The sequence below is a fragment of the Lytechinus variegatus genome, chromosome 14 (genome assembly GCF_018143015.1).
Source record: "Lytechinus variegatus isolate NC3 chromosome 14, Lvar_3.0, whole genome shotgun sequence".
Taxonomy (NCBI): Eukaryota; Metazoa; Echinodermata; class Echinoidea; order Temnopleuroida; family Toxopneustidae; genus Lytechinus; species Lytechinus variegatus.
The window spans coordinates 17,684,522-17,709,061 of record NC_054753.1 but is presented as its reverse complement, the minus strand read 5'-3'; the positions used below and the strand labels follow the sequence as shown (position 1 = coordinate 17,709,061).

General features: G+C 37.1%; 1 protein-coding gene and 1 long non-coding RNA gene across 2 annotated transcripts; both read left to right on the top strand.

Annotated features, from left to right (window-relative positions):
- Positions 1 to 2,220: 2,220 nt before the first annotated feature.
- Positions 2,221 to 22,340, top strand: LOC121427449 (allantoinase, mitochondrial-like; the record flags this gene model as incomplete). Its single annotated transcript, XM_041623843.1, is given in 9 exon segments — positions 2,221 to 2,374; positions 3,104 to 3,255; positions 4,922 to 5,036; positions 6,637 to 6,783; positions 7,466 to 7,611; positions 16,846 to 17,032; positions 17,970 to 18,108; positions 19,131 to 19,303; positions 21,069 to 22,340. Coding segments are annotated over 9 exon segments (1,414 nt in total), but the record flags the coding sequence as incomplete, so codon positions are not given.
- Positions 8,347 to 12,127, top strand: LOC121427450. Its single transcript, XR_005971694.1, has 4 exons — positions 8,347 to 8,429; positions 9,867 to 9,946; positions 10,378 to 10,551; positions 11,077 to 12,127. It is a non-coding gene; the product is annotated as an uncharacterized LOC121427450 (long non-coding RNA).
- Positions 22,341 to 24,540: the final 2,200 nt, after the last annotated feature.

Genomic DNA, 24,540 nt, shown 5'->3' with positions numbered 1-24,540 from the left:
TTAAAATTAACAAAATATTTGTTTATAAAATGATGTGATATATCATGAAATTGTATAAAATCTGATTTAAAAGCAAGCTAACGAATCATATTCTTTATCATAAATTTCGGAAACACTCCGCTTATAGCGTATCATAAAAGATGGGCGACACGAAAGACGGTCCTTGGAAAGACCGTTTCGTGCAATCGGCCCCAGGTAGATCTAGATCCTACCATGAATTTAGGCCTTGTTCTAGGACTAGGCCATTTTCTGTAAATTATCAATAGGGGGTCTATACCATCTATGTTAGACTTAAAGATTTATTATGACAATTTTCCTGCAATTTTACTACTGGGCCTCGAGAAAAAAGTGCTCAAAATTGTTGTTTTCGAGCACTCTTTTAGTCTTGAGTCTTGTGAATGAAATTTAAATAGGGGCCTAAACGTAAATGATCCCAGAGTTACTATTGAAAAACAAATCTGATCATTTATCGGTAAAATCTCATCAGTTTATGGAAATAGAGTATTTTTGTTCACAAAAATGATAGCAGTAGCCTACTTTTTTTCAGGAAGAAGTTCCATATTTACCCCCCCCACCAAAAATAACAAGACTGTTGAGACTTGTTGAGTCTACCGTAAGTAACGGTGTATTAACCGCACCCGTGTATTAACCGCACCCCCAACTTTGGACTAAAAAAAAAAAAAAAAAAAAAAAAAAAAAAATACATTTACATGCATATTTGAGGTACGAAGAAACAAAATCTAAGATTTTAAGATTTCAAAGTATCCAAAGAGATTACCGGTATGCGGAAATCTGCTGTTCTTTATCAATTCATCTACATTTGTTAGAAAGAAAGAACAATCCCGACAATATTGGCAACTTACACACTCACCTCACAGTCACAGTGTACACGCGCACACACACAGCACTGCTATTACATTGCAAACTACGATACAGTATCAGTCATGCCAGTACATCAAATTATGATGTGGCTTTCCCAGCGTAGGAGGAAGAAACATTCACATTTCTTGCATCACAACCTCACTACCATTTTCAGAAATTTAATGTCTTAGCATGAATTTTGGATATGGGAATACAGGAAGGTTCAAGAAACAAAGAAATTGACATTTTTTCCAGTTGTTTTTTACGGCTTCATGCCGTCTCCCTCGTGCTTGTTTTACATGGTATCTTATGAAAAGCAAACAGGAAGGAAAAAAAAAGCTGGCGCGAAACGGGACTTTGAATAGCGCCAGCTTAAGTCGCACTATAACCACATTACAACGCAATCTCTAAGCTCACTCAACTCTCGCTCATCGGTGACAAAATATTACCGAGTATGCTTGGCGTCTCTTTTAAATTAGCCAGGGAACTTCACTACTTTGAATCGAGAATAAAGTCAAAATTAGTGTCATGAAGGTGGGTGCGTTTGTTATGGACAACATTTAATTAAGATCGTAATACCGGTAATCGCTTCCCATTACCCGCGGCTCATACCCCTCTAAACGACATTGCCTGGGCGGCTACGCCCGGCCACTCGATGTGTTGTGAACTGGCATACATCGTACATGTACGGGAAGGGTTACGGCGGGCCGGCTCAGACCCGTCACCGTGTATAAACCGCACCCCCGACTTTTGCTTCTATCCCGCCGAGAAAAAGGTGCGGTTAATACACCGTTACTTACGGTAGTCACCAGCCAAGGGAATATCATCTGTAAATGGTGACCAATTGTTGGATAAGCTTGGCTGATCACTTATGGAACTTGAGCTTGAATAACAGATAAATGTTTTAACAAATAAAAGAAGTCGCAGCAAACACTGATTTCATCGGAAAGCCTGTATAAACCAAGGTTAATTGTCACTATACCACATAGATCTAGATTTTGTACAGTATTGTTACTATACTGCATAGCTCTAGATCTTGTACAGTTGCATAAACTGAACTTTGTGAAATCATGAAATCTAAGCTGCAAACTAACCACACTGAAGATCACCAACACAGATGAAGACATGTGGGACAGTGTTTTGTTATTGCTTGCAAAAAGCCCCAACAAATTTATGCTTGTTTTGCTAATTTCTTAGCGATTACACAATGTGTTCTTGAATCCTTTGGCATATATTTTTTTTATTTATTACAGACAGATGCTTGGGCGGTCATTTGATTGGATTTTGGTCCAACTCATTTTGAAATTTTTACCACAACTGGCATTTACATATATGTATCTTCGATTACGTCATTTGCAGGGTATCTAAGAGTATGAGTTCTCTTCGTATCAAGGGTCAGAGGGTCGTGCTACCTGAAAGGGTTGTAGCCCCAGCCATCATAGAGATTAAAGATGGAGTCATAGCAGCCATTCACCGTTCAGATCTCGAGAGGGTATCATGGAATCCAGATACAGTAAGTAAATTTAATAGGGAAAGTCCATATTTTGGGGAAAAAATAAACAAGTTTTCACCCATAATGAATCATGCCAAAAAAAAAAAAAAAAGGTTTGTATACTTTGTTTTAAAAAGTAATGTCTCTATTTTTATTTATTTATTTGATGACTTTCTGATGTATTAGGAATCGTACATCTCTTTATCAATTAAGTTAATAATGATGGTGTTGTAGTTGTACAGTAACTTTATACTGTTGTTTTTACAGATTATAGATGCCTTGGATAGCTTACTTTACATAGTGATGGTGTTGCAGATAACCTCATAACTTTATTCTTTAGTGTTTACAGGATATAGATGCTAGGGATAGATTACTTACTAATGGTGTTTTAGAGGACTAGATGTGTAACCATGCGGCTTATGCTGTTTTTTACAGGATATAGATGCTAGGGATAGATTACTTACTAATGGTGTTGTAGAGGACTAGATGTGTAACCATGTGGCTTATGTTGTTTTCACAGGATATAGATGCTATGGATAGCTTACCTTAATAGTGATGGTGTTAACCTCATAGCTATATTCTTCAGGGTTTATATGATGTAGGTGCTATGGATAGGTTACTTATGGTGTTGTATATCTGTAACCATGCAGCTTGTACTTATGTTTTTACAGGATATAGATGCTGTCAATAACTTACCTACTTTTGGTTGGTGTAGATAACAATGTAGCTTTATTATTTTGTTTTTTACAGGATATAGATGCTGGGGATAGCTTAGTGATGCCTGGTGTCGTAGATAGTCATGTCCACGTTAATGAACCAGGTCGAACCTTGTGGGAAGGTTACAGGACGGCTACTAAGGCTGCAGCTGCCGGTGGAGTAACTACCATCGTTGACATGCCATTGTAAGACATAACATATTCTTATATAATTATATTAATGATAATACAAGAGATTTATATAGCGCACTTTCCTTCTTGATTAGATGCTCAAGGTGCTTGAGAGCAGAACAACAAAAACTACTTACAATTATGTCTGAAAAATAAGTCAATGTCTATCAAAAAACACTCATATATAGGTATGTTTTCGGGTTGCCCTTCATCAAACGAAAAAAAAAACATTTATTTAGGAAGTTAACAGAGATACCAACTGTTTATTTTTTTAGTATTTTGAACTGTTGGGTTTATTGTAAATTAGATTCATGAAAATTACAAAATAAACACATTTTACCCCAAAATTGTATTCAACACTGAAAAATAGTATTTTTACAATTTTTTAATCCCCACAAAGTTCCGTAGTTCTTTTACTTTTTGGCATCCCTGAATTCAAGAAAAGCAGTTTCAGAAAATGCAGATGATGAAATGAATCAATAGAGGTGATTGTAATTACTTGAAGAGATTTGATAATCATTGGTAAGGAAGTTCAAATATGATTTTGTAAAAGAGTCCTGAAGCTAAGGCACAGTGAATGACAGAGCCAAAAATAATTCCCCCTCAACATTTTTTTATTTGTATTATGTAATTCTCAATTTTTTTATACACAAAACTGGAAATGATGGGATGTCGCTGTAAGAGACACTGAGTGGGATTCCTGCTCATCGGCATCCTTCCCTCGACAGTCTTCTTGTTTCACCTTACACAGAACAATGGGAATGATGGTTTGTGACTGTAAAATACACCAAATCCTAGAAATCTAGGAGTTATATTTGATGTAAATTGACATTTGATGAATTTATATCCCAAAAATGTCGCTCTGCATCATATGCCTTATACAAAATTGGTAAACTTCGTGAATTCTTGAACAAACCCACCACTGAAAAATTGGTACATGCTTTTGTTCTATGTCACATTGATTTTTGCAATAGTCTCCTTTCAGGATTACCTATTAAACAAATTAAAAAACTGCAAACCATTCAAAATTCAGCTGCAAGATTAGTAACACGAACACGCAAGTATGAAGCAATTACTCCAGTTCTCAGAGAATTACATTGGCTCCCTGTCCGTTCCCGGATTGTATTCAAGCTTCTAGTTTTTGCACACAACTGTTTTTATAAAATTGCCCCGTCCTATTTACTTGATTTAGTATCAAACTACCAGCCGTCCCAAAATCTTAGATCAAGCTCAAAAGCATTATTCATTGTTCCCTGTCTTTACAAAGTCATATGGTGAGCATGCTTTTACTCATGCCTCTGCTGTCCTCTTGAATGCTTTACCTAATTCAATGAGATATCAAAGTGATTTATGTACATTCAGGAGATCCCTCAAAACATATCTTTTCAATGCATAAAATACCAACTTTGAACGAATGATCCAATCTAAATATCTTGATTACTTTATTTTTACCTTTCACTATTTCTTCTTTAAGCGCATAGGGACATGTTATGTTATGTGTGATGCGCTATACAAGAATTGAGCATTATTATTATTATACTTAAATCCTGCTAAATGTCTTTTTTACTTGTATTCCTCTGATGTTATCATACACAAAACAATGGGGAATGTAAAAGTGAAAGAAAAAATCCTTCCCAATACTCAGCTTATGCTATTGGATTTTGGATTTTGTTTTTCGTAGGAATAGTATTCCACCCACAACCACTTTGAGTGCATTCCACGAGAAGATGACCCATGCCAAGGCTTCGTCTCATGTAGACGTTGCATTCTGGGGAGGAGTTGTACCTCGGAACCAGGTAGGCGAAACGATGTCCACAGGCTTTCGAAGGCACTAAGGGCCATTGATAATACATGTACATGCTCTTGACACTTGTTCTGAGTGAGAATTGGGTTTTCGAGTTTTCAGACTCAAGGGTTGAGTAGAAAGTGTATTTCAAATTATGTTTATCTAGAATTTCCAACACTTCTGGGGAAAACTCGTACCTCGGAAGCTGTAAGGTGAAGTAATGTCCTAAACAGGCTCTGAATATGCCAAAATCTTGATATCCTCTACAATCAAATTAATCCAATACAATTCATTTACATCACAAATCCTTCCCTTCCGCTTCCCCGTATACTGTCTTTTAAGCAAATTTTCAACTTTCTGCAATTACTTATAGTCTTTACAATTAGTCGAAAATATTCTTTTGATTCATATTAACCCCCAAAATATTAATGATATGATATTTTTCATGCTTTGTATATTTGTATAATACTTTTTTGACATTTCTTATTAAGTATTACTGTATTGTTTTTTTATATGTGGAATTTCTGTACAAGTCAGCTCTTGCTGCGAACATTTTTGAAATAAAATACAATTATTATATCATATTCGGCGGAGCAGGGGATTATCTGTTGATGTTCTTCCATGAAAAAAGATAATCCTATTCGCCTCTGCCCATGCAGTCTATCCAAGTATTTTGAGCAAGATAAACACAACATTGTTATATGAAAAATGTCTGGAATCCGATTCATGGAGAACAGTGTTTGGTTCATTATGATAATGACAATAATAATAACAGTAGATTTACCCAGGGTAGCCACTTCAGCTCCGAAAACTGTTTTCCCAGCGGGCCCTGCTATTATTATCCTGCTAAGCTAGCCTACCGATTCAGGTGCACACAGATATTTGAGGAATTATTTCCTACCGGTACCAATTTACCTCACCTGGGTTGCGTGCAGCACACTGTTGATAATTTTCCTGCTGAAGGAAAACACGCCACGGCTAGGATTCAAACCCATGACCCTCTGTTTGAACACAGCTCATAGAGAGCTGTGTTTGAATTTTGACTGGTCTGCATGAACGATGCAAATGATTCATAATTATCTAGTGTTGTGAATATGCTATTGCCCTTCAAACTAGGCCACTGCTTATATCATGCATGATACATGCAATAACTATGTGTCCCTCTTTTTTTTAATGAAAGAAAACACCTGAAAACATAATTATGTGACACATGCTTTACGATAATTTTTTCTTCCATTCTCTTTTCATAAAAGAGCTGCTACACAAGAATCTGATCATGATTTTCATCTTGAATGAGAATTAAAGCCAGAATATTTTTGAAACCATGGTATAAAAATGAAAGCATGAATGCTTGTAAGCAAGAAACCAGAGGACCGACTGCTTAATGTCCTCTCCGAGGGACCTGGTAATGTAGATTAATTCCTTACCGTAGGGCACTAGCCCACTACATGGGAATCAAACCCGGGTCACCGGAATCCGATATCCCCGCTCTACCGAGGAAGCTATCATGCCGCCATTAAAAGAGGATGTATCTTCTCTTTGTAAAAAAGGAGAGGAAAATCAAGATGGCTTTGTAAAAACTGTACATTTCTTTTTTTTTCCTCGTTCAGTTTGAATTACGTCCCATGATCGAGGCTGGTATCGCAGGGTTCAAATGTTTTCTCATCCACAGCGGGGTAGATGAATTCCCTCACGTTTTAGAGAGTGATCTTCATGAAGCCATGAAACAACTTAAAGGTACCAACAGTGTTTTATTGGTAAGTACGAAAATTCTTTCTCATAAGATTTATTATCAATCACAAGCGTTTGAAAGTTACTGCTTCTTTTTGTTCTCCATGATGAGTTAATGAGGAATATTTCCTGATTGGCATCATTTATTCACTTTTTTAATGAAGTACTGTATTTGCTTAATGGGTTTTATATGTATGACCATGTAGAAACCTATTTTTTCAAGTGCATTTGCGAAGAACACCACAAAGATTTTCCACACCCAAAATAAGAATTTTTGCAACTATATTTTGGAATTTAGTGCAAAAAGTATGATTTTGCTTACTAATCACACATAAATAGCACAAATTAAAATCAATCTTCATGAAATAAATGACTAGGCAATTTCGTAGTTTAGTTCCCAGGCAATGAGCATGCCAGTTTCGGTGTGGGCAATGGCTGAGATCCCCACCCCACCCCCCCCCCCCCCCCGCCCCTTCTCATCTGATATGATGGGAAGGCCAAAGTAGTGTGAGCAAGTTCGGAGTCTGTTACAAGAATGCTCCCCAGGGAGTGGAGAAATGTATGTCTTGTCAGCAGGGAAGCAAAAATTTGATAACCCGGGTAATCATACATTTGTCAATATATTATCATTATTGTTGTTGTTGTTATTGGTACGGTAATGGTGGTGTTGTTGTTATCAGGATTGTTATTCTTGTTTATTTACTCTAGTTCCATGCTGAAATGGAGGTCCCAAGTACAGAGGAAACAACAGAAGTGGATTCATCGGCAGAATATAAAGACTTCCTCAATTCCAGGCCTAAAAACATGGAGAATAAAGCAATAGCACTTGTAGCAAAGATGTGCCTTCAGTATAGGTAAATATTCAATGTTGGATGTTGAAGAACAGAAAGACTGACTGTAGGGTAGTCTGCAGGCGCAGACCCTGATTGAAACTTTGATCAGCAAGTGTGTCTCCACGCGAAGAATAGCACATACAAAACGTGCTGTTTCAATTCCGAGCGAGAGGGCCTTCAGTACACAAGGCATGAGTAGGCTGCACGTTCAGACCCTTAACTGGAGTGAAGGGTTTGCACAGCACACTAACTGGAGGGGGTGGGGAATAGTCTTAACGTTGCTGGTAGGCAGACGGGTAAGGGGAGAAGGGCCAAACAAAGTAGAGGAGAAAGAGAAATACTATTCTCAATATGAATAACAACTTCTCTGTGGATGAGAGACCAATTCTGTTTGTTTCTGTTTCTGTTTGTGGTAAATCCCATAGGAACTCGGCAGAACAGCATTTTTTGCTGGTAAATGCCAAGGTGGTATATAACCAATTACCTTGGAAACATGGCCCGAATTCACAAAGGTGGTTTCTGCAGAAACCATGGTTTCAACCGTGGGTTTTGCTGATTTTGCGATTCACAAAGGTGGTTTCAAATGAAACCATGGTTTCAACCGTGGGTTTTCGGCATGATTTTGAGTCAACTGTTTTAGGTGGTTTCAAACCGTGGGTTTTAGGAAAACCATGGTTTTTAGGCACATTGACCAATCACAGAACAGTATTTCGGTACATTGCTGAGCTAGCTAGCTAGCTGAGCAAGTGCATAGACGACGATCGACGATAAATAGCTTTGCACGAAATGAAGAGGAGCAAAGCGTTTAATATCGGTATTTGCCGAGCTGTGAGAACATCGTAAGTAATTTGCCATTTTATAGCGACGATGAATATTTTTTTCTACGTCTGCATGTATTTTTTGTGAAGAAATATTATAATTAATGCTGTAAATGCATGCAGAGTTAAGAGCGGAACGGTGGACTTGGGATGGGAAAAGCATTATCGCACGCAAGTTATTTTTTAGTCCCACGCGTGTAGTTTTGTGTCCTGTCAAAAGATAACGAAGAGCTGTCCCACCGGCACGCACCGACTCGCTCAGGAGAAGGCATTATGATATCTTGCTGCATAGCGATAAAATGACAAAGCCGCCCAAGTAGTCAGACTTTCAACCACAATTGTGCAAAATTCAAGAAAATTCTATTCTTAATTTGTACCTTAGCTTAGCTTGATATTAATTTTTAGTATCTAGTCTGATTAAAGTGACTGCATGCACAAAATTGCAGACATGTAACTAAACGGCATAAAAAATATTGGGTCAATTTTTAGTGAATGGGAAAACACTTCCTGTGTCTACCTTGGATCCTGTCACCAAGTAGTCTAGTGATCACAAAAAATATTTGTCGAAATTCACATATTCAGATCCAACTTTAGAAATGTAGTCATGGTAGTAGATCTAGCCTCGCGCCCCTCGGCTCGAGGACTCTGAATCTGATATTTTTTATAAATTTTTTTTCATCATGAAGCCGTAGCCCAAGTTAGACACGCTAGTCTAGGCCCTGGCCTTGGGTAGGCCAGGGCTGTGTCAGTGTGTGTCGAAGTTGGTAAACAATGTTAATAATGATGGAATCCCCTTCAATATCCACATCACTGCCTTGTTACTTGTCGCAATAATCCCAAAACGCAGCTCCTTGGAAGCTATACTGGGATGTCAATTAGTTAAATACACTGAATTTAATTTTTATACCTTTTTTACACCTTATATAATAATAGGAATAAATATTCTTATAGGGCCTAAATAATCAGATTGATCTGGTGGCCATTGCAAAATCTTCCCATCCCTTGCTGCGCACTGCGTAATACAATAGGCTTGACTGGCTCTGTTTACATGATGTAGCTACAATACGATTAGACAGGAATAACCGTCGTTTCTGGGGATTTATTCAACAATTTCTGACATTTTATTATAATCCCCATTATGTATTGGTGAGTAGCCAACGCAGTCCAGCGGAACAACCAAAATACTGAGACTGAAGCTTTTGGTCTAGCCAATGCAGTTCAGCGGAACAACCAAAATACAGACTGAAGCTTTTGGTCTACAATAAGATGAGCTACATTATGAAGCACCGTAGAACAATTAATTGAATGGATTATTTTAACAAATCACCCAAAATGATAAGAATTTACATTTTGGTTGGAAATCTGGCAGGTTTGAAGAGATGTTGAATTATGTTTCATGTCCATTAGATTTAAAAGTAATTTAATGTAGATCTACCTGTACTTTGTTTATTTCCGCAGTAAATTTTTGAATGGATGAAAACATCTTACAACATGCACAGACTGTCCTGAGAGACTATTAAATGAGGATTGTTAGAGAGGTATGTTCATTTTTCTTGTTGTTTCTATGTGGACTATTGTCTATTTTCTAAATTTTTTCTTTGTAACCATCTAAAAAAAAATTTATCTTAAAATTTGTTGTCATAATAAAGAACCACTTATTTTGATCAATTTCAATCTTGGTTGATGTACACATCTGACAGTGACTGAATTGATCTAAATTCCGTGTCACATGGTCATAGAGTATAATACCTAAATGTCAAATATGTGTAGATCCAGTTGATCAATTTAAATTTAACTTTATGAGAATGGCAATCTGATTAGGTTGCGGGCAAAAAAGTCAACTGACATATGCAGATTTAAAAGGTAGGCCTATTAATTTCAACAGTGCACAGTAAAGGTAGTTAAGAATACATAGGGTTTTTTTTCAATGTTTAAATATTTTCTTTTGCTTCTCACTCTAACTCAATAGGAATATGCCAACAAGAACTGCAATTAGGAGTCGTTGACAGGAAACTTTTTAAAAGAGACCACACACTACCTCATCAACATGCTTGAAGATGATCTGAGCCTGAAGAGGGACAAAGGGCCTAGTGATAGACTACCTTTCTCTCTGCAAGTATCAACAATTCTGCTTTTGTATGCTGTAAGTATTTTTTTTTAATAAGAAAGTTATATGACAATAACATCTCAAGACAAGCCTAGTGTATGCAAATATTAGTGATATTCTTGTAAGAAGGAAGACTCAATGTAAAAAGTGATAATAAATTTTGGCAACTGCCTGTTTTTAATTTAAAATGAACTGAGCATATGATAATACAATCAGAAATGTAAATTAGAACTATATGTTTTGTCATCCATTGTGGACAGATTTTTCCGAATCCCTAATTTACATTAAAGAAAAAATATGAGAGGTTGCATCATTATCTTGGTTATTTGAAAAAAGTATTGCATCAGCTATGCTCAATGTATGTTTGTCACACAAATGTTTATGGGATATGAATAGGTTTAGCCTTTAGACCAGTTAAGTAATTTTTAATTTTTTTAGTCTTTTTTTCAAATCTTACAAAGTAAAGACAATAGAATAGTTACATTTTGTTTTCTCTTTGTCATCTTAAAAATAAAAACGCAGAGTAAGATGCAACTTCTGGCAATATATCTTCATTTACAGGATAATTTCAGGGAATACATGGTGATGAGGCATCAATGTTGCAATCATCTGTTTGTGAGTGATCAAAGATGTTTCACAAGCCATAGCAAAAAGAAAGAGGTTTTGTGAGAACTTCAACAACAAGAGATGAGATTGAGGCTACCCAACAACAACTGTATGAGTGATTGATGGGACCCATGTCTATACAAGAATTCCTGGAGGGAAACAAGCCTTGTACTTTCCTGAAGGGCAAGTCCACCCCAACAAAAAGTTTCTTTGATATAATACAGAAAAGTCCAATGAGCATAACACTAAACATTTCATCAAAATTTGATGTAAAATGAGAAAGTGTTGACATTTTGAAGTTTCGCTTTTTTTCACAAAACAGACATCCTGGTCAGTATGCAAATGAGTGACAAAGTGACGTTCTCCACTCAGTGTTTCTTTTGTAATATACTAGTATCATGATTTATTTCCCCTCATAATGTGTATAAAGTACAGCTGAGATATGGTTTGATTTCTCCCTGAAACTTTTGTAAAAAGCCATTGTGGCAACCTATACTCGATTCGATGAAGTTTTCTCATAATTCTGTAAAAAATCAAGCATTATAATATATATTTCTACAGAAGAAAGAGTGAGTGTGTGACATAGACTTGTTTGCATATCACCTGTTTTATCACTTGAGTAATTAATTTCTTATTTTACATCGTATTTTGACGTTTTCCGTGTCATCTGTCATGCATGTTTTACTTATCTCTATTCCATTCACATTAACTTTTTTTTGTACAGTGGACTTGCTCTAGAACAGGTATTTTTGTAATGTACAAGTAAGAATTTCATTATTTACTTGTGTCTTCTTTTTTAACACTTCTTTTTACAGGGGTGGGGGGGGGGTTGAATCAACCTCCCTTGAGATCTCTGCCAATGATCACATTAACGCCTTGAAAATTGGTATGATAATAGTGGGGGATGTCTTGTGCAATGCTGTTTGGTTAATTTTTCCGAAATCGTCAGATCTTTAACATTAATTAATTATGCTAATTTCTGCATAAATCATACTTTTATACCATTGCTAACAATCAAAATGAAAAAAAAATCCTAGATTGAAAATGAATTTCTTATGTATTTTATTGTTTTATGAATTTCTTATGTATATCTTTGTGTTTTGCCAAAATTATGGCAGGACATTTTTTTGAAGCATAATTATGCTGAAATCAAGTAATTTCACCTGTGAAAGTAAAAATAATCATGTCCATATGAACATTGGCTTTGTACACAAAATCACGTTTTGGAGCAATTTTGGGTCTGACATGCACTTATGTAAAGTTGAGTAATTTTCCAACAGCATGCCCATGCATCGTAAATTTGATCTCAAAAGATGTGCATGACTTCAAAGTAAAAAGTTGGCGAGTAGAATGGTCGTAAAATTTCGCACAGCGGAATAGTTGTGGAATATGTTGAGGGAGGGGGTTAATTCATCCTACCCCCACCATAGTTCTATGCCCCCCCGGGGGTTTTACATGTAGGGTTAAAAGAGCACATTATTACTAACAATTTCACATGAATACAAGTATTTGAAATTAACTTTTATCAGATTTAGTTTCTTTCAGACTACATGTATCTTCAATTATTTTTTCATTAAAAAAACGCTATTTAATCAGGACGCATCTAATGCAAATTCCTCATTTACTTTTTCATGTGAAATATTCTCACATAATTTAAATTGTCTATTTCAAATGCTTAAAATTAAAACTTTAGCTCACAGAAAGTTTATTGCATGCCCCAAAATACGCGTATGTGTCCATGGGGGTCATCGATTCTAATTGATCTTTCTTTGTTTTTTGCATCAGTTGTGTTTACACTTTGTACAGATAACCATTGGGGATTAAATACCATATGCATGTCCAAGAGGATAATAAGGTCAAAAGATCATATAGCATACACTTTAGTTTGATCGTGATATCAGGCGAGACTGGTGGTTCACCTTGTTTTTTGTTGAAATGTATTCTTTTCAAGTGTCCCCAAGGCAACAGCCTAGCTAGGGCAACCAGGTAGCCTTATGAGTAGAGCTCAACTCTGGCAAACAGGAAAACACTAGGTTGGCCTGGCACATGCACATTTAGGGAGCATGAATGAAACAAATTAAAAGGGCAATTAATGCATTTTCTTGGAAAAAAATACAATTTCAATTGACCCCAAAGGATAACCTGATGGCCTAGTTTGGGAAACCAGGTAGCCTCACAAGTAGAGCTTGAGTCAGGCAACCAGAAAAATACCAGCTAATAATTAACAATAATAATTATTCATTTGGGCCATTATTGTATTGTAATACAAGAATGATGTGGCAATATATCAAAACTTAGACCTTATTATTTCACAAATGTTTGTAATTTTGCAATTTTTTTAAAATGCCGATTATTAGATTTTCAGTGTGTGTTTATTTTTATGTAATTTCCTGGTGTGATTTTCCAAGGTGCAGGATGGTTTCATGCAAATTAAAGATATACAGAAATGATAAAAGAAGAGTAGTCTTTTGCCCTTTTTTCTGATTTGGACGAAATAATCATGAAGATGATCAAGATGACTTTGGTGGTGATGAGGATGATGATGGTGACAAGTGTGGTGGTGGTTATACATGTAATGGTGGTGACGATGTTGGTGGTGATGATGAGGTTGATGACAATAAAGATGATGGCAATGGTGATGTTAGTGTTGATGATAGTAATGATCATCCCCCTTTAATCTTCATCACTCCTCTTATTTATATGTATCTCTCTCATCTACATCTCTCCTCTAATCATCTCCATCCCTCGTCTCACCATCTACATCACTCTATCCTTTCATCTCTCATCTTCATCCTCAGTTCCCCTCCATCCCTCATCTCCTTCATTCCTCCCATTATCTCCATCACCCTCATCAACTCTATTCCTCTCATTTCCATCCCTCAACATCTCCATTTTTCTCATATCTCCATTCATCTCAGGAAAATGCATATACACAAGATAATACTTGTTTTGAAATATAATATCCCTCTGTGAAGTGGGTTTTATTATTTGCCATATGAAGTTGAATAATTACATAGTAAACACTGTATACTTAACCAAATTTGCATTTTTGAAAGAGAAACTGAAAGTTTCATGCACATTTATAGTGGATATAAAAGTTTTCTGTAAAATTAAATGTTCAAAAATTCCAGGGGGGGGCAACTGCTGCGTAGAGCCATGCTTTTGAACATTTTGGGGGCCGGGATTATATCGTCCCAAGCTGGCCCCCATGTATTTTTTCCCTTAATACATTTTGGGGGGAGGGGGAAAAATGCCCGACCCCCCCCTGCAGCGCCTGTGCATGTGTACTACAGGGGCCGCGGATCCGGGGGCTTCAGCCCCCCCCCCCCCACTTTTTTCCAAAACCGTGTACAAAAACGCAAAAATGACCATACGATTGTGATTTTTAGCATGGTCAGCCCCCCCACTTTGAAAACCGTTCCGCGGCCCCTGCACTATACATGCAATTTTAGCCTGAATGATGAATCGAGTATCTATAAGTCAAGAAATTGAAGCCTATTACCACTTAAAACCAAGCTACACACCATGGAAAATAAATACATTTATTTAAAAAAAGTAGAAGGGCAGATCCTACGATGTAAAGCTTCATCTAATTTTGTCTGAAGGAGAGCAGCAATAGACATTCTTCTTTGATCGATGAATTAGTCCTACAACATTGTTGGAGTAAAAAACTCAGCCAAGCTCGGCTCCTTGACTGTACATGCACACTTCCGTTGGGGATATCTTCGGGTCTGAAGCGCCCCGGCAGCTACGGGGGCCGAGCTACTAATATTGCGATGAAAAGCACCGAATCTTTAATCCGTTTTTCGCTACTCACGATCAGAGAGAAAGTTGACAAACCTCAACAAATCAGGCATCTACACTAAGTTTTACTCTTTCTATGAAGAAATTGAGTTAAGGGAATACAAGAGAGTCTATCTTCTGCGACAAAAGTGAAGAAAATAAATTATGATCACAAAATTAAGTCAGTTGTTGAGCGGGGTCCCGGGCCGAGTCGATCGCCAATACAGTACAGCAGCTAATATATCTGTACCTGGGAATCGCAAGATACTAGTAGCTAGAAGCGCATAAAATTACACCTTTTTCATTTTTTTATATTTCAACGAAAAAAAGTTGTAGTAATTGAAGAATCAGACCGTATTGCCACTTATGCCAGTGTGCTAGCTGTAGAATGTAAGTTTTCCTTGAAGTTTTCAATGAAACTGAGCATGCTCAGTACGCGCTAAAAAGGGGAAATCCCTGGTTTTTAGGTAAAACCCACGGTTTAAACCATGGTTTCATTTGAGTCCACTGTTGAAACCATGGTTTCATTTGAGACCACTGTTGAAACCGTGGGTTTTAGAAACCATCGTTTGTGAATCGCAAATGTTAGAAACCATGGTTTTTCAAAAACCATGGTTTCTAAAACCCACGGTTTCTAAAAACCATGGTTTCAAACGAAACCACCTTTGTGAATTCGGGCCATTACGTCTAGGTTAATCAGTCATAGTGGCTGACGTTATAGATGACAGATATCACTCTTGGTCCTTTTTATCAAAGTGGAGACAATGGTAGAGTTGGGATTCGAATGCCCAACCTTGCGATTATGAGTCCAATGCTCTAAACACTGGACCACACGACCCCACTATAAAATCTATATACAGTTGTGCTCAAAAGTTAGTGAACCCCACGGCACTCCTTCATGCTGAGTACTGAATATAGACAACAGCACTGCAATGTTGGGCAAGCCCAGAGAAACAAACTTTATTGAATGTACTATTTCACCCTCTTCACAATTACTGTAAATATCTAAAACATGGCAGAACTTGAACAATAAAATGGCCCGAATTCACAAAGCTGGTTTTTAAAACCATTGGTTGAATACATGTTTTATGGAGATTTTCTGTATAAATTACGCTTATTTACCGCGTACGTTAAAAAATGTCCAATGCTGAAGTGCGCTTTTGTCGCAGTGTGCGAAATTGATGCCTGTTACCATGGTTAAGTATGCTAATTTATTCATCAGTCCACTGTTTGAAGAGTGGACTCATTAATTCAAAACAGTGGACTTATGAATATAATAGCGTGGATAAGCACGGCTTTAGCCTTCAACTTGGGCCTGTGACAAAAGCGTGCATTAACGTTGGACTTTTTTTAATAGACACAGTAAATAAGCATAATTTATACAGGAAATCCGCATAAACCATGGGTTCAACCAATGGTTTTAAAAACCACCTTTGTGAATCTGAGCCAATATGTTCATTTTCTGGTGGGTATCACCAACTTACAATTGTATCGACTGCCGAAAGAGACATAAAATAATAATATACATGTAATCAAGGCAGAGGCTGGAGCTTTTGTCTTTGCCTGTACAAGTCATGCTGTTAACGAATGCGAAGACTACAAACCGTGAGCAGTTTTAATCCTGACTTTTTAAAATCATGAAATCTAAGCTGGAAAACAATCACTCTGAAGATCGCCGACACAGATAAGCTCATGTCAGGGGCTGTGCAGCAATGTGGAAAGGGGGTGGGGGGCTTAGCCTGCAGTAGGGAATACCCTGCTCTTTTAATTTCTCACCAATGACATAATCCTATGACACGTTGTTTATTCATACATACGACAGTTCACAATTGGGTGGTCATCTTCTTGGACTCTCTAGAAATCATGTTGAAATCGTTACCACAACATGCATGTAATCGACCAACATTGGGTAGATATTTAACTATATGACTTGTTTTCCAGGGTTCCTTGTCACATCGTCCATCTCTCCTCGTCCGACGCTCTTCCTATCATCCGGGATGCCCGCCGCCGTGGCGCCCCGCTCACCGTCGAAACCTGCCATCATTACCTCTCTTTCACGGCTGAGGAGGTACCAGAGGGAGGAACTCATTTCAAATGCTGTCCTCCGATCAGAGACAAAAATAATCAGGTAAACATGAAAATTCCACAACCAAAATGCAACAAAATATTGCATTTAAATCTTGAGCCTTAAAAAATACAAAAAAGAATGTAACTAATATAACCAATTTTTCAATATTTATGATCTTTTTTAGTTGTGTGCGTATATTAAAAAAAATCCAGACTGACTGACCTTAGTGTATTCATTGAAACTTTTGGGGGGATTGGGGCGGGGGCAGTTTAACCTTATTTTGATAAAAATGCATACAAAATAAAATTGATGCACCCTTGGACAATAATAATAATAGCCAATTCTTATAAAGCGCTTTTCCCAGAATGGCTCAAAACACGTTACAGCATATTATTACCCCGGTCATTGGACAGTGCAACTTAGACTATAATGTTTTGAGTCAATAATTTCAAGTAAATAATTTCAAGTAAATAATAATGATAATAATAATAGCCAATTCTTATAAAGCGCTTTTCCCAGAATGGCTCAAAGCATGTTACAGCATATTATTACCCCGGTCATTGGACAATGCAACTTAGATTATAATTTTTGGAGTCAATAATTTCAAGTAAAAAATTTGAAGGAAATAATAATGATAATAATAATAATAGCCAATTCTTATAAAGCGCTTTTCCCAGAATGGCTCAAAGCACGTTACAGCATATTATTACCCTGGTCATTGGACAATGCAACTTAGATTATGTTTTGAGTCAATAATTTCAAGTAAAAGAAATTAGATATCCTGCTCAGTGCAATTAACTTGGCAGTCCACCGGTCTTCACCAAAAATTCCTGTGCGGGCACTGGTTAAAAAAAATGGGATGACTGAGGTCTACTTACACTTCACAAACCGAAGAAAATTATATTCAATATCAGTACTTTACAAGATTATTATTCAGTGTTTTATTATTTGCTTGTGAGCAAAAAAATGAACTTGAAATATTTTTTTCTTTCTGTAGATGGTGTTGTGGGATGCTCTGAAGAGAGGTGATATTGATTTGGTTGTGTCGGACCACTCTCCATGTACTCCAGAACTCAAGCTCCTAGAACAAGGCGATTTCATGAAGGCTTGGGGTGGGATCTCATCCATGCAATTTGGTAAATACTTCACACAATCTTCAAGTCGTGCATTTTAAGGCCACCGCACACTTTACGACCCGACTGGTCGGCGACTGGCTTGCAACTGAGTGAGGGGAGATGTGACATCACAGCTCTTGTCAGCTTCAGAGTCGCAGACCGGTCAGAGACAAGTCGCAAGGAAAATCGCAAGGATTTGACATATCAATTATGACTGGATCTCAAGCTCAATCCAACTTCCAGCCAATCAGACAGCAGAGTTGCACGACGCGTTTATGATAAACAACGCGCATACGCAGTAGTAAGTGCATTTTTTCAGTTGCAATGGCAAAATGCAAAAAGTGCATGCGTGAGTCGCAGGTCGGATCGCAAGGTGTGCGGTGTCGAGGCTTATGACTACCTTGCGATTCATCTCCCCTCGCTCGGTCTCAAGCCAGTCGCCGACCAGTCGGGTCGTAAGGTGTGCGGTGGCCTTTATGCATACATTAGATATTTAGTGCTTTTCCATTAAACATGCTTGATTTTTCCTTATGCATAGCATGTCAAAACTGAGAAGCTATCTAAAATATGCTTTCTCAACAAAGAAAAAGCTATGGCACGGAATTGATGAACTTAAACTTAAAAGCTCATACAAGATATACCTGTGATGTCATAATAGAAAGCAGATATTACCTTGTCTATATGCGATCCTTAATAATGTAGAAGGATTCAAACAAATTTTCCATTAATAATTAATTTAGTCGATCCGCTTAATTCAAAAAAATAAATGCACATTTTACAATTTTTTATGTTAGTTGTGATAGCATATTGTTTTATGTCCTCATGAATAATGATATGATTTGAAGTGAAACTAATGAAAATAAATCAATCCTCACCCTACCCCCTTGAAGTTTTAGGTGTTTTTCTTTTAATGAAATGTCATATTTAACTACATTTATTTTGTGTATCTGTACGTAACTTTTATGTCATACTCACAAACTAGCAATTAGAACGCTGCAAACCAAACAACCAATCATTATTTTTGTGATAATGCTTTAATACAGGTCTATCGCTTTTCTGGACTGGAGCCCAGAAACACGGCATGGGACTACACGATATGGTCAGGTTGATGTGTGAACGCACTTCAAAACTTGCCGGAGTCTCCCACCGCAAGGGCTCCCTCGCTGTCGGCTTTGATGGAGACATCGTCATATGGGATCCTGATTCATGCATTACGGTAATACAGTATACAAATAGCGAATAGGCATGAGTGCGATGGTGCGAGATTTCGCATGAGGTGAATAGAGCGTTTCTTTCTTTCACCGAATGCGAAATCTCGCACCATTCCATGAATAAGAATATTCGCTATTTGTGTTGTACAACGCCTCGGAATCTAGCGAAAATATGAAAAAAACAAGAGTTTTTCCCTCCAGTAATCTATGAAAAGGGAGCAAAAATATTGAAAGCGAAAAGCAAAATCCCACAAGCCGGGCCCACAAGCGCACATGATCTTGGACAGCATTGCGCATTTAGCCAGCGGGCTGTACGCGCATTATAACCTTATTCAATGAAATCGCATTGTGACGTCACCTTCTAAGGCCGTGCAATGGTACATTTTGGATGGTACGTCTTGTGTGCAACGGTACGAATGTGTGACATTCAGCCTCCCATTTGATTGCATATAACAAGCTAAGTAGGCATTGTACAACAACTTTTTCTTCGGGGGCCCGTAACATAAAGCTTTGCAATTGATCATCGGGCTATTTTTACAATTGATCATACACAATAATGAATGCAATCAATCGCAGACATCAGTCTCATGATCAATCACAAAGCTTTATGTTACCATGTCCAGGGGACCGTCTTACAAAGACTTGCAATTGATCCGCAACTATGGAAAGCCAGCAAAGTCAACATATAAAGTGCATGTTTGCTCAAAAATTTTTCTAGATATGAATGTATATCCATAATTTCATTGATTTCTTGACAGTTTGGTGTGTTCTCCTTTGTTTACAAAGGACATTTTGCACATTTCCTGTAGAAAAAATTATGACACAGATGGATGTCCCTAGAGTTACGATTGATTGGATTAATTGTAAATCTTTGTAAGACGGGGCCCCAGATCAAAATTATATATATCCGATTACTTGAGAATTTTATTGTACGTTGCTTTTATATTGATAATCTGGTTGTTTTGATGTCACGAAGATGTGTTTAAATAGTACAGTCCAGTTTCTCTTAGCCGGACACGTTGGGACCATAACCAATCCGTATAAGGGATTTATCCGGATCTGGGAGACCCAATATTAAATACACGCAGCTGCCTATCCTCAACGGAAGCTACACGTAATCTGTTGTAGTGGGCGTACACAGACAGTTTTCACTGCAGTGTTGGTGCAAATTATAGGCATTCTTTCGGAAATGAAATCGATTGGTCACCAAAACTCTTGAGTAATTTACCTGCTGAAATGATTGAGGTATACATCGAGCATACCTCGAACGAAAGAGGATGACTCGATGAAACTAAGTTTTAAATTGGATCATCGTGGCGAGCATTGCAGCTTTGCAAAGTCAGCTATTATTATGACTGTAGGCGCCGTCCGTATCGAGGCCTAGTGCTAGCTAGTAGGACCAATTGTTTTGGGGTTTTTTTTGTATTAAGATTTGAAAAATCACCTGCTAGAAATAAAATGTATTCTATTACAACTCACGAACTTCAGCAGCCAATAGAATATAATGAGTTTTATGACACGTGATGTGTATTGTATATTTGTCTATAGGCGTATCCCACCACAAGCCTCAGCTTGTAGGGCATACGGCTTCTTCTTTAAACCAAACATGTGCAGATTTATATTCTTCATAGATTGATTTTTGTATGAATAGTTTACAAAAAATGTAGGCCTAATTTTCTGTCTATTGTTACGCTCCATTACTGTGTAGCAATTTTGATGATATGAAATTATGCAAGTTATGTACCTTTTTTTTATTATTTTTCTTGATAGATCCAGCCCGAGAACATTCACCATCGTCACAAGGTTACACCGTACAGTGGTCTGACACTACAAGGCGTCGTACAGGTTACCATCGTGAGAGGCCAGGTTGTCTACAGACACGGTACATTCAGTGAAACACACAAAGGATCTCTTATTATGTGTGACCCCAACAGAAAGCGAGAAACCTTGACACCAAACGCCCACCTGTGAGTTCATTGAATCCACTGTGTTACTTTAACTTATAGGTTTAGTGAATTTTTTCTATTGTTTACCGGATGCTAAGATTATTATCACTGATTGGTCAAAACTGCATCATGTGATGTTGTGCAATTCCGTCTATCATCGTCTAAGGGTTTTGACTTGCTTTCCATATATTCTATCTAACCCTGTGATAGATCCTGTAACCCCTGAGGGCAGGGCCACAAGTTGTTTTTCAATGCGCACATCTAGCTAGTTTGCTGTGAGCTACTTGGTCACTTATGCGCAGCCAATGGTGCACTAGCCAAGTACTGGTACCCATTTGCCCAGGAGCAGCACACTTACTGCCCGTTATGCTTCCTGGCATGTAGGGCAGCATTACAGGCTTTCCACTCCCGTCTGTCTTGGGCCAGTCTCTGAAGTGATCCCCAGGTCTGTCGGAGGTTAGACACTTCGCCCTCCAAGGTCTGTCGCCGTGTGTTCTCGGACCGGCCTAGTTTTCTCCTTCCTTCTGGGGTCCACTGCAGTGTTGTCCTTGTAATGTTATCCACTTTTTAATACATAACCGATCCAGCTCCACCTCCTTTTCATAAGCATGTCTTCCATACTTGTTGGCATCTTTCAAATACATGTACATGATGTTCTTCATTTTTGATGTGTTAGGCCAGAATATACAAAGTATATGTCTTAAACTTTGTGTGTGTTAAAACCTGACAGTTTCTGAAGGTCATGTCTTGTCATCAGGAGCAGTGCTGCTTGTTTAAATTACAAAGTGATTTAGCAAATCAACTTAGATTAGGGTTACACTAGTGGTCCTAAAATTGAAACCCTTGTGTCTAGAGTTGTTTGATTTAAAATGATGAGATATATAAAACAAATGTGGATTGCTTTGTATTCAGATGACAGTTTATAAACATCATTCCCTCTGGGCTGTCATAAAAAAATTCCTTTCTACACTTATAGTGTATTTTGCCTTCAAATGAAATTTTTTGCTGTACCTTTTAACCTTTCCATCAGTAACTGCACAATGAATGGTCAAGTGTATATGGTTCTTTAGACACTTTGTGTAGAATGATGAGACAACAAAAGTATGTTTCTCTAAAAGGGATACTTCAGGCTATAAATAATTACATCAAAATAAAAAAAATAAAATTCTATGATCAAAATGGTGAAAATCTTATAAAAATTCCATCGAGCCTGAATTATGTAAAATAATAAAGTTATTGAATCTTAAAGTTGGGTAATATTCAGTGAGAACAGTTGCATGCATGTAATCATGAATATGCAATAGATAGGCCGATTATGAATGATGAGTGTCCACTTATTTTGTATCTTATAACTTGAGATCATATTGTATTTCATATTTCTGTATATATGTGTGTAAAACATGACACTCTTTATCAATCAGTACTCAATCCTATTTTTCCATTCTTGGAGGAAAAATGGAAAGAAAATTATTTCATGTAAAATAAGAAAAAAAAGTGGGGGAGATGACATCATCTTACTCATCGCATATTCATGAGGACATGCATGCATACGTACAACTTATGTATAATGCAAATCCGTGAAATGTTGTAGCTTTCTTATTCCCTGTCCAATATTGATGAATTTTCAGTGTTCTATTTTACTCTAATTGTTGAAATTCCATACATTTCAGTCCAGAGTACCCCTTTAATGTAATCAGGGCAATGACCCCTATTGGCCCCATTTTGACCCCTTACATGGCCGTGAAGGTCACACCAAGTTGAGAGTTGTTCATTGAGATTTCACTGAACTTATGAAATGGGGATATAAATCTTGGCTAATTATCTGAAGTAGATGACAAATGCTGCCTATCTCTGTTCAAACACATAAAAAGTTTTAAGGAAAATTCTGAAGGCAAATATACACTGAGGCACCCTCATCACTTTGAAAGCTGTCACAGCAAAACGATTTATAAGGGATTTGACAAGGGAATGCTATTCAACATGAGTGATGTTACTTATTGTATATGATGTTGAATCACATTTGTTGTGATATTTTCAAGATGGTATTTAACCAGCCAACCCAAAGCCCATTTGTTTTCCAAAAAATTAATATAAGAAAATGAGCTTACTTGAATTAGAGTAAAATTCTTCATACTCTCGAAATTTGAAGTTGGAAAGTTGAATAGAAGACATGATACAAGAGTTTCTTTGACACTATTTTTTCCAGACTGGATGCTTTACACCAAGATTGCACAGTGTGCACACCTCATGCTTGAGTAAAGCACAGACTTCAAACTTTCTTTTCTCCTTAGTCTTTGAAGCTGTCACTGAGTTATTTCTGCATACAATCAAGTACTTGAGTGTGTTTTGTAGCTGATCAACTTTTCATATGTTATCCATCATTTCAAAGCTTAGGATGTGCCTTTTCAACCTCAATAAAAAATCTAAAAATAAAAAAAAACTTTAGGCGACTTATTGTTGGTTTTGGGGTGGCTAATTCAATGAACAGTTTCATGAAATCTATTTGATGAAATTATTAAAATGAAAATGCATTATTTCTGACAGGATATACAGGGAGATTTTTGATGGTTTATAGATAAGCATAAATTATAATAATTTTGTTCTATTTTATTTATTGATGTGCTCCAAGAGTTGTATATCTTGTACATATCATTCTCTGAGGGGAATTGGGTTTTATGTGGCTTCTGTGAGCTGCAGTATGTTTTTGTCTCACCTGCGAAGCAGAGTGAGACTATAGGCGCCGCTTTTCCGACGGCGGCGGCGTCAACATCAAATCTTAACCTGAGGTTAAGTTTTTGAAATGACATAACTTAGAAAGTATATGGACCTAGTTCATGAAACTTGGCCATAAGGTTAATCAAGTATTACTGAACATCCTATTAAAGTTTCATGTCACATGACCAAGGTCAAAGGTCATTTAGGGTCAATGAACTTAGACCATGTTGGAGGAATCAACATTGAAATCTTAACCTGAGGTTAAGTTTTTGAAATGTCATCATAACTTAAAAAATATATGACACTGTTCATAAATAGTGATGTTACAATTTTCTCTCTGGTGATAATTGCGTTATTATTAAACAAAAATGACATGCAGTAATATTGAAGATACAATCATTAAACAAGCCATATCAATCAGAGTGTGATTTCAAATTCGACACGTTTTTTTATACATATGGCATTTGAATGTGTAAAAGAGATATAGATTATCTTTGGAAAATACATGAATTATTCAAAATACTTACCTCAATCTGCTTCTGTCCGTTAAAAATGATGTTTCTCGGTTTGATCGAAGTAAT